A 10,770-nucleotide genomic window follows, 5' to 3' on the forward strand; every position below is an offset into this window, starting at 1 on the left:
TGAAGGTGTTGCACGGGGTTGTGGGCTGGTGGCGATTTTGCACGGTGTTGTTGGCCGGGGGAGGTGTTGCACTGGGTTTTGGGCGGGGGAGCTGTTGCACGGGGTTGGATGCAGGGGGAGGTGTTGCATGGTGTTGTGGGCGGTGGGCGGTGTTGCACAGGGTTGAGGGCAATGGGAGGTGTTGCATGGGGTTGTGGAAGGGGAGGTGTTGCACGGGGTTGTGGGCAGTGGGCAGTCTTGAAAAAAAAAAAGTAAGAGATTGCTAAAGGACCCCACTGACCCTCCAAACACCCTCCTCCTCCTGTTCCCTTTGCACCCACCTGCCTTACTGCCCTCAGTACCCCAAAATCCCTGTTTCACTTTCTGACCCCAAGCCCCTTATGGCTGAGATTGGTGCCTTCATTACTACTGGAGACAGTGAGCAGGTGGGTGCTGAGCCCAGTGCTGCTTCTGTACCACCTGAATCCCACCACCCCCAAGGGGGTGGTCTTACAACATCCCAGCTGGCACCTGATGTTTCACTGCAACAGCCACCTTATTCTACACTCCCTGGCCATTGCTATGGTAACCACTTAACTCATCAGCAGTTGGGCCTTGACCATATCAACCTCGAGAGGGCACCCTTAAAACAGCCCATATTAAGCTATCACAGGATATGGGCTTACCCAGGCCTGAAGATCTGGATAACTCACAGGTCTCACTCCTTAATATAATCAAAGACTTTAAGGCCCTGTGTCAAGAGCAGAGTCACATCAGCAGAGAGCACAGGAGGTCTAGTTGCAGGAGACATGGGTCTGCCCATTTAAAATCTCAAAAGGAGTGAGACCTGTTATAGTTAGAGTCATAGTGATGTACAGCTTGGAAACAGACCCTTCAGTCCAACCCGTCCATGCCGACTAGATATCCCAACCCAATCTAGTCCCACCTGCCAGCACCCAGCGCATATCCCTCCAAACCCTTCCTATTCATATACCCAGCCAAATTACCAGCCTCCACCACAGCTCATTCCATAAATGTACCACTGTGAAAAGGTTGCCCCTTAGGTCTCATCTTTCCCCTCACCCTAAACCCATGCCCTCTAGTTCTGGACTCCCCAACCCCAGGGAAAAGACTGTCTATTTATCCTATCCATGCCCCTCAAATTTTGTCAACCTCTAGAAGTTCACTCCTCAGCCTCCGACACTCCAGGGAAAACAGCCCCAGCCTGTTCATCCTCGCCCTCTACCTCAAATCCTCCAACCCTGGCAACATCCTTGTAAATCTTTTCTGAACCCTTTCAAGTTTCACAACATCTTTCCGATAGGAAGGAGACCAGAATTGCACACAGTATTCCAACAGTGGCCTAACCAATGTCCTGTTCAGCCACAACATGACCTCCCAACTCCTGTACTCAATACTCTGACCAATAAAGGAAAGCATACTAAACACCACCTTCATTATCCTATCTACCTGTGACTCCACTTTCAAGGAGGTCATTGTTCGGTTAACCTGATTCTAAATGGAATATAGAGCAAGGGGCAGAGCTTCAGGCCTGGGTAAGCCCATATCCTGTGATAGCTTAATACGGGCTGTTTTAAGGGTGCCGTTGCTCCTTTCTACCATAACAGGACTGTGCCCGATAAGGAATATGTTGCCAGGAAATTCCCAGAGCCTTACTAATAGCTTTAACGACCACAGAAGTGAAATGAGTACCTTTTTATCACTGTCAGTAGACCCAGGGATGCTACATCTAGGAACCTTATCCCTCAGTAAATGTTTAACAACTGCCCTAGCATCATCCTTGGTGGTAAAAGCCTCAACCCATTTGGAGAACATCTCTACAATCACCAGTAGGTAATGGAAACCCAGCCTTGTTTGCATATCTATCTGCAGTTTCACAAAGGGGACAGGAAGATGGTCCAACTTGGCCTGTGGCTTTGAGTGAATGTTTTGTAGGCAAATAAAAAAGTGTGGCAACAAAGCACAAGCAGGAGTGAAGCCAGGGGCATAACAAAAACATGTGACTGTATGGCACATGCCCCACTAACCAACATGGCCAGGGCTAGGCAATGTAGGACTTGCAGCAGATGGTACAGCCTTTAGGAACCATAAGACAAAAGGATTCAGAGACAACTAAACTAGCCCAATGAATGCGCTCAAATTGAGGGGCTGTCTGCTGAGCATTACAGATGCCCTAGGGGTCAGTGCTGGGACCGGATTATATTTTTAATAAGTGATTGGAGGAGAATGCAGGTAGCCTGATTGGCAAGTTTGTGGAGGATACAAAGATTGGGGGAGCTGTGAATAGTGAGGAGGATTGCCAGATGATAGAGGTTGGAGGCTTAGCCACAAAAACAGATGGCACATGGGGTTTAATGTCAACAACTTAGAGGATGCTTTTTGCAAGATCAGAGGGAAGTGGCAGAATCTTTAGCAACAAAGGGAATCTAGGCATACAGATGCCAAGTTCCCTGAAAGTGGCAACATGGCACGATGCCTACATTGGTTGGGGTACAGCATGAAAATTTGCAAGTCATGTTGCAGCTGTATGACTAGTTCCAGCCACATTTGAAACAGTGTACAGTTCTAGTCACCACACTACAGGGATGGGGAGGAAACAGAAACCATTTACCAGGATATTGCTGGTTTGGGGGATATTTAAGAACTGGACAAACTTGGGTTGCTTTCATTTGAAAGTCAAAAGAATGGAGGGGTGACCCATTAGAATTTTAAAATTACAAGAGGCATGGACACAATGTATAGTCAGAGTCTTTTCTTCCAGGGTAGAGGTGAAATTACTAGGGGACATAGTTCAATGTAAACGGGTGCAAGTTTAAGAAAATGAGAGGAAAGTTTTTTATAAAAATATAAAAAAAGGGGAAAATGTGCCTGAATGCATTGACAGAGGAAGTGGTGGAAGCAGATACAATAGCAACATTTAAGAGTATCTTGATAGATATAGAAATAGATAGGGAATACTGTAGAGGGATACAAACTGCAGAAGCAAAAAAAGGTTAAATTTAGAAAAGCATGTGTCAGAGCAGTCTTGACGTGCTAAGAGATCTGTTCCTGCACCGTTTCCTGATCTTAACATTTTAAACGCCAAGTCTAAGCAATAGAAATACTAGAGGAGGTTGGGCTCTTTGAGCTGAATATCCTTCCACAAGGCAGAATGAGATCAGGTCCTCACATGAGGTAGACACAAATGGGACTTTAGACATTTTTTAGATAGAATTCCACTCTACAACATTGCTATTTCACGATATCAGACCAAAAACAATACTAAGAGGCTAATCTTTGTTTTCCTGTTATTTGCCTTTTCAGCTCTCTTAAATGATCTGAACTCCAGACAATAAATTGCAGAGTCTGCTGACTGAGGTCACAGCCACTCTGCTGAACAAGCTGAACACTACTGCTGGGATCAGCCACACTGGAGCTCAAACAGACTTTTCAAAAGAGGCTGTAAAAAAAGTATGTGGTCATTACAGCTGAATCATCTCATTGTACTGGCCAACTGATTTCCATTGCATGTCTGTTCAGAGATGGTGTTTACTTAAATCCTCTGGCAGTTATGAACTTAGTAACACCCAAAAAAAAAATCCTCCTACCATTAACATTTTAGCTGCCATCTGGCTTCTACTGCCTAAGAATGATAGATTACACTTAATGTAAATCCTATAAACCATCCCCACCAGTTCTACAAAGAGGCAGGTCAAGCTACAACAGCTGCCATACTGCAATCTGACAGATTTAAAAATTCTTAAACACAAGCTTCAGAACACTGTAGGGTCAAAGGCATGAAAAACTGCCTCAATCCTTTGCAATGATGTCATTTGTCCTCTCCACTGATGCCTATATTTGTAGAGAACAGAAAGCAAGACGCCACCTCTGGAACACTGAGCAGTTAACGGACTTGAAGTTTCTCACTGTGCCATGAGCTACAGACACTGCAATTTCAACACAAGGTAGCCATAACGTCAGCGATGACAGCTTTTTTCAAACTATTAAAAACAGCCTGTAGGACGCCATCCTGTCTAAACAAATTGGGTCTCCATTTTCAGTACAGAAAGCTCAGACTCATTACAGAAAGATGAAAAACTCTTATGAGTTTTGAGATGGGAAGTTTCCGTTTGGTATTAGACTCCTTTCTACATTTTGCAGCCAGTAAGCTGTAGATTGCACTTTTAATGAAGTTAAAATCACTGCAATTGGATACTATAATTAGAGACATGCAATGAAAATAATTCACCTTCATTCCAAATTTACAACATATTTCAAGCTTATTTGTACTTTTAATGTTCCCAGACAGTGATGTGGTGTAATCAAATATCAACTTCATCCCAACAAAGATTAATTTATTTTTCCAAGATAAAATTCAGAGGGAAGTCTTGTTTCCCATCATAGAATCCCTACAATGGTGAAAACAGGCCCTTCGGTCCAACAAGTCCACACCAACGCTCTGAAGAGTAACCCACCCAGACACATTCCCCAACTCTGATATTTACTTCCAACTAATGCATCTAACTCATATCCCTAAACACTATGGGCAATTTAGCATGGCCAAGTCACTTAACCTGCACATCTTTGGATTGTGGGAGGAAACCCACAGACACAGGGAGAATGTGCAAACTCCACACAGACAGGTGCCCGAGGCTGGAATTGAACTGGGGTCCCTGGCGCTTGAGCCAGTAGTGCTAACCATTATGCCACTGAGTCAGCTAAATTGGAACATGAAAACAAAACTATGGACAGCAAATACTGGAGTTTTTCCAGTAACTTCTAACTTCAACAACTCTGGCAGAACCAGAGAGAGAAAGCAGAGTTGAAGTTTCAAGTCCAATGGAGCTTTTTCACCATTATTCAAGTTGGTTTCTATTTTAGATAGGTTTTCCTTTTCCAACCAGACAGGTGGGAAATAACTTGGACCTTTGGTAACTGGAACTAGAGCTATTTTAGGTCATTCTACAGATCAGCTATAACAAACCAGTTTTGCAATTCAGTCAAGAGAATGGTCATTGGCACAGCTAATATTCATCACCACTCCTAGTGAGCCACCTTGAACTGCTGCTGTCCTTTTCCAGAATTTTGACCCAGTGACAATAAGAAAAAAAAAAGAGACATATTACCAAGATGAGATGCTTGACTTGAAGAGTGGGACTGCATGGTCAGAAGGTTGAGAGCCAATCTCAATCCAATTCGTACCACCCTCCAGCAATTGCTCATTAATGATATGAAATTGACAGTTATTTAAAGTGTCTTGTTTTGGAATGGAGGAGGACACATTCTCCCTGTGTCTGTGGGTTTCCTCCCACAATCCAAAGATGTGCAGCCAGCAATTGCTCATTAATGATATGAAATTGACAGTTATTTAAAGTGTCTTGTTTTGGAATGGAGGAGGACACATTCTCCGTGTCTGTGGGTTTCCTCCCACAATCCAAAGATGTGCAGGTTAAGTGACTTGGCCATGCTAAATTGCAGAGGTGTTTATTTCAGAAACTAAAAACAAAAACAGATTGCTGCTCTCTATGGTCAAATCCAGTTAAAGAGGGACTCCATCAAATTGTGGTAAAGCAGGTCAACACTCAAAGCAAGGAGTTTCTGACAAGCATTGAACACTGCTCCAAAATGCAAGGTTTATCTCAGATACAGAACAGTACTGTCCATAGGTTTAGGGCGAGGGGGCAAGATATAAAAGGGACCCAAGGGGCAACTTTTTCATGCATAGGTTGGGTGTATAGAATGAGCTGCTAGAGGAAGTGGAGGCTAGTACAACTACAGCATTTAAAAAGGCATCTGGATAGGTATATGAATAGGAAGGGTTTAGTGGGGTATTGGCTAAATGCTGGCAAATAGGACTAGAATAGGTTAGGATATCTGGTTGGCATGGACAAGTTGGATTGCAGGATCAGTTTCCATGCTGTACATCCTTATGACTACTATCAATACTCCAATAAGAAATTCAGAAGTAAAATCTTTATCCAGCAGAGTTAGAATGTAGCATTCACTGACCAAGGTGAATAGCTAGATGCAGTTAAAGGGAAGCTGAATGAACAAAGGACAAAGCAATGGAAAGATATTGATACACAGAAGAAACTCATGTGGATTCTAAAGACCAGCATGGACTATTTCAGCTGAATGGCCCACTTGTCTGTTGTAAATAGGTCACTCCAACAATACCCTCTACACCAGTCTCAGACAGGGTGGGCAGGGTGCTGGCAAGAGGGGTATGCGCATGTGTGGTCAAATAGTGGGGATCACCACAAGGGTAATCTGCAATAGACCTTCTCCCTTACAGCGGAAAGTCCAATCATTGACCTGCTCAGCATTATGGAGAATGTAATTTGAACAATTCAGTGGGCCTTTTTCACAAGTTTGGCTGATTAGTTTTTGAAATACATACCAAGAGACTGTAGAAAGTGCCTGAGATGCAGATGAAATTAGATAAACAGAATTAAAGGAACAGAAGGATAAATAAAGCATAATCTAACACTTCTGTGAAAGTCTAAGTGAGTGGGCAAATCACAGCAGATGGATTTCAGTGTATGCAAAATTTAGTTAACAAAGATAGGACACTGTACACAAAGAAAATGGAGGTTAAAGAGATTGTGCAGGAGGGTACACTATTCCAGGTGCCTACATCATAGTAAAGTATACAGAATGCAATAAAAGGATTCATGAAATTGTTGAATTTATCCAGAGGACTAGAACAAAAAAGTATAGATCATTTCAGTTAAAGCTTTGGTTAGACCGGATGCCAACTTAGATCTGGAAGCCACACCTTCAGAAGCTTAATTTTCAAGTTCAGTACAGATTTAGCAGAAAGATACTGGATTCCAAAGGGTTAAATTACAGATTCAAATTCAGGCAAGATAAAAATAATCTAATTCTGGTGGCTAGGCAGTCTAAGGCAATGGACTGTACACAAATGGAATCTGATCTTTCAAGCGTAAAGATATGAACACAAAGGGTATAAAAACTTGGAACTTCTCCCCAAATAACAAGTATATATTTTCCATCTGAAAGGTATCAATTCCACTATCCAATAGTATGAAGCAGATATGCCGTTCAGTTACAGTTCAGCCACTATCTCACTGAATGAGAGAACTGGTTTGAAAGGCTGAATGGCCTCCTCCTATTCCTACAAGGATCTGTTGGGTGGTTTAGAACAAAGGAGGGGAATTAACACCAGCACAACATATGGGCTGACTGGCCTTTTTCTGCACTCATATGGTATATAAAATGGTGCAGTGAATTCTCTGCATCATAGACCCTTGCATAAAAGCAAAGCAGTCCATTGCTTCAATGCTAACCCTTCTGATCTCAATATCATCTTTGTGCCTTAGGGAGTTATTGAAGTCAATGAAAGCAATTCACCAACATGCCTTAGAAACACAGCAGGCACTGCAGCATCAGTGGTGGGAGTAACAGAATGTTTCAAATCTAAAGTAAACTTACCTAAACATTAACAGAGTCTCTCCACAGATGCTTTCAGATCCTGAGGAATTTTAGCATTTGTTGCTTTCATTTTAGACTGAAAGTAAAATACTATAAATGTTTCATTGAAATTAAGTCAATATCTTGATGTGGATTATGATCACCATTACTGTCACTGGGCCAAAATTCTGGAACAGCACAACAGGTATTTCTAAACCCCAAGTGCTGCAGTGATTCAAGAATGTACCCTTGAACACAGTAGGGTTGTTCAAACTTCCAGCTCAGCACTGTCCCCTTGACTTGTCCAGACTTGTCCGACCTGCCCCTGTGCTCTTCCAGCACCACGGATCCAGAATCTGGTTTCCAGCATCTGCAGTCATTGTTTTTACTTGGCCATAAACTTGGCTGAGATAGGAATGTCCACATCCCATGAACAAACAAAAGACTGATTTGCAATAAAGTCTACTGGGAATTAATGTAGGAGCAAATTACTGCAGATGATGGAATCTGTACTGAAAACAAAGTCTGAAATCAGAGCTATGAAGTGCCATCTAGATTCAAAACATTGGCTTGCTCTCTCTCGCCATGGATTCTCTGATCCTTATGATCTCCAACACGTCAAATTAAGTTCTTTGTTAACTTTCCACCCATCCCCCAGACGGCATTGGGGTCTACCTATTCCCTGCCTTGTGATTTTTCTAACTCTTAGCAGCAATATTTTGGGAAGTGTGATCGTTTCCGGTGGACGAGGGCTGAGAGTCAGGGAGACTGCAGCAAATCGCTTCGCAGTGTGTCAATTGTACAGCAGCATTGCAAAGACCTGTGACACACACCGATTACTCAGTGAAGAGTCAGTTTAGTGGCGCAGTGTTAGTGTTCATACTTCCGAGGTAGTAGACCCGGGATTAAATCCTCACCTGCTCCAGAGCAGCGTATATCAGGGAAGTATTACTCACCGAAGATGAAGTTATCAGGTCTGAAAAGATGTCCCAAATTACCCGATCGGACACTGTCCATTGTCCCCGGCTCCAAATCCAATAAGATGGCCCTCGGGACATATTTCTGCGCTGAAAAAGAAAGTATTTTGTTAAAAAAAGTTGGCTTTTGAACAGAGTAGAACATGAAAGCGTCTTCTCTCCCCCCCCCCCCCCCGAGTTGGTGTCTCAGGAATGAAACCAGCTCGAGTTAAGACCCGGACTGATCGAGTAGAAACTCACAGGTCGCTTCGTTATAATAGACATTAATCCTCTCCAGCTGCAAGTCAAAATCTCCGATATAACTGCCCTCCGGGTCGATACCATGTTCATCGCTTATCACTTCCCAAAACTGAAAAAAAAACACAGGCAAAAATTAATGTTAAGTGAGGAAGCTTTTAAAAAATTTGGATGGGGGGGGGGGGGAAGAAAACAATTTGTATTTCTTTCATGAAGCCGGTCTGGCTTTAACGACTGCGTTTTTGTTTTGATTTCCCCTCTTTTTAAAAAGGGATCTTAAGTTACTGAGTACAGTTTCTCTGTGGCGAATGTGGAGGTTAGAGACAGCTGGAAATCCAGTCCATGCCACTCCCTGCGCTCTGGGACTCAGAGGGGAGAGAGCAAGAGAGACACACACACACACACACACACACTAATCCGGATAACTTTTTTAAAATAAATCGCACAACAGAAGGTTATAGTCCAACACGTTTACTTAGAACTGCTTCAAACTCCCTCAATCCCGCCAAAAACAAAAAAAATCAGAGCAACCGCTTCGAAACACAGCTCCCTTCATTTTTTTTAAGTTACACCGTCCCCTTCAAATCTACCACCAAGAACTAACTAAATCTATAAAGTCGCAGAGGAACCTAAATAATTAGATAGGTGAGGAAACACGCACAGCCGTCAGTCACCTTCCTACATTAAACGAGGGAAATATTCAGTCAGCTAACCAGCCCCCTGCCCCTCAATGAATCCAGATCCAGGGGAATTCTGTTCCACACTGAGAATGCAGAAAGATTCACCTCACCTTGCTTCCAATCTGGTTGCCACATTGTCCGGCCTGTATATGGACTATTTCACGCATTATGTTGCTGAAAATTTCTTTTTATTTTTATTTTAAAACTCTTCTCGGCTTCTCGGCCAGCCTCTCAGCTGTTTTCCTCGCCCCTAACCCCCAGGCTCAGTTCCCTCCCGCCGCCTCACTCCCTCCTTTATATCCGGACAGCTCTTCCCTCCCCCTAACCCCTCAGTGAAGGCGGGGCACGTCCGAATGTCTCCCTCTCTGCCTGGCAGCGTTAACTTTTATTCCATTAAAGAAACATCTTCAGTCTGGAAATATGATTCTCTGCCTTTTGTTTTCGAAACGTAACTCCAGCTTTCAGTTGAATCAACGCCGGAATTAGTTCCCCATCGGGTACCATACTCATCCATCAACATTTGCCCCTGATTCCCCAATTGCGCGCAAGTGGTGAATTTAATTGAAAACAGTGCAGAATGAGGTCGCTCGGCCCATCGTGTGTGTCCCTGTTAGCTGATCCCATTCACGTCAGCGCCCTCGTTCAGTAGTCTTGAAAACTTCTCTTATCCAAGTACTTTACTGTTTCGAAACTTGCTATGGAATCTGCTTCCATCAATTATTCAGGGAGTCTCCTCCAAATAGCTGAGTGAAAGAAGTTTCTGCTAATCTCCCTTCATCACACCTGCCAGTAACCCTCAATCTGCATCTTTTCTGCTTTGGACTCTGTGCCAGCACAGCGATACCTTCCAGTTGTAGTCAGAAAATTATTGAAGGATCACTCTACCAAAAAGCATCATGTTCATTTATTAAGAGTTCATCAGTTAGTCCCGCTTTCCCTTCCCCCATCTGACAGCATGTTTTTCTCTCCAGGTACTGATCCAATTCCCTTTTGAAAACCTCCACTGAATCCACCTCCATCACAGTCTCAGACATTGTATTCCAAATTCTAAAGACTCCATTGCAAAACAAAATTCTTTCTTATTTAAAACAAAACCATTGCAGATGCTGGAAATCAGAAACAAGCACAGAGAATGCTGAAGAAGCTCAGCAGGTCTGACAACATCTGTGGAGAGAAAAACAGAGTTAACAGTTCAAGTCCAGTGTGACTTCTTCAGTTGTTTCTCATGTTGTCACTGCTTCTTTTGTCAATCATCTTAAATCAGTATCCTCCAGTTTTAAACCCTTCGGCCAATTTTGTGTAAATAAGATGATAAGGAACAGGAATAGTACATTTGGCCACCTGAGCTTACTCTGCCATTCATTGGATTATTGTTTACCTGGCATTTCTTACATCCACTTTCCTGAGCTGTCCCCATAACCCACGATTCCCCAACTGATCAAGAATCTATCTCAGCCTTAAAT

The 10,770-nt window shown here is 43.1% G+C and overlaps 1 protein-coding gene across 1 annotated transcript in view; it reads right to left on the reverse strand.

Annotated features, from left to right (window-relative positions):
* The window catches only part of LOC122548860 (tubulin beta-5 chain-like), a 15,277-nt gene extending 5,686 nt beyond the window's left edge, over positions 1–9,591 (reverse strand). Inside the window, exons 1-3 of the mRNA XM_043687740.1 lie at positions 9,418–9,591; positions 8,631–8,739; positions 8,370–8,480 (exon numbers count right to left, since the gene is read on the reverse strand). Of these exons, the coding sequence (XP_043543675.1) occupies positions 8,370–8,480; positions 8,631–8,739; positions 9,418–9,474 (277 nt within the window). The 5' untranslated portion in view covers positions 9,475–9,591. The remainder of the gene's footprint in view (positions 1–8,369; positions 8,481–8,630; positions 8,740–9,417) is intronic.
* Positions 9,592–10,770: the final 1,179 nt, after the last annotated feature.

The sequence above is a fragment of the Chiloscyllium plagiosum genome, chromosome 4, assembly GCF_004010195.1.
Source record: "Chiloscyllium plagiosum isolate BGI_BamShark_2017 chromosome 4, ASM401019v2, whole genome shotgun sequence".
NCBI lineage: Eukaryota > Metazoa > Chordata > Chondrichthyes > Orectolobiformes > Hemiscylliidae > Chiloscyllium > Chiloscyllium plagiosum.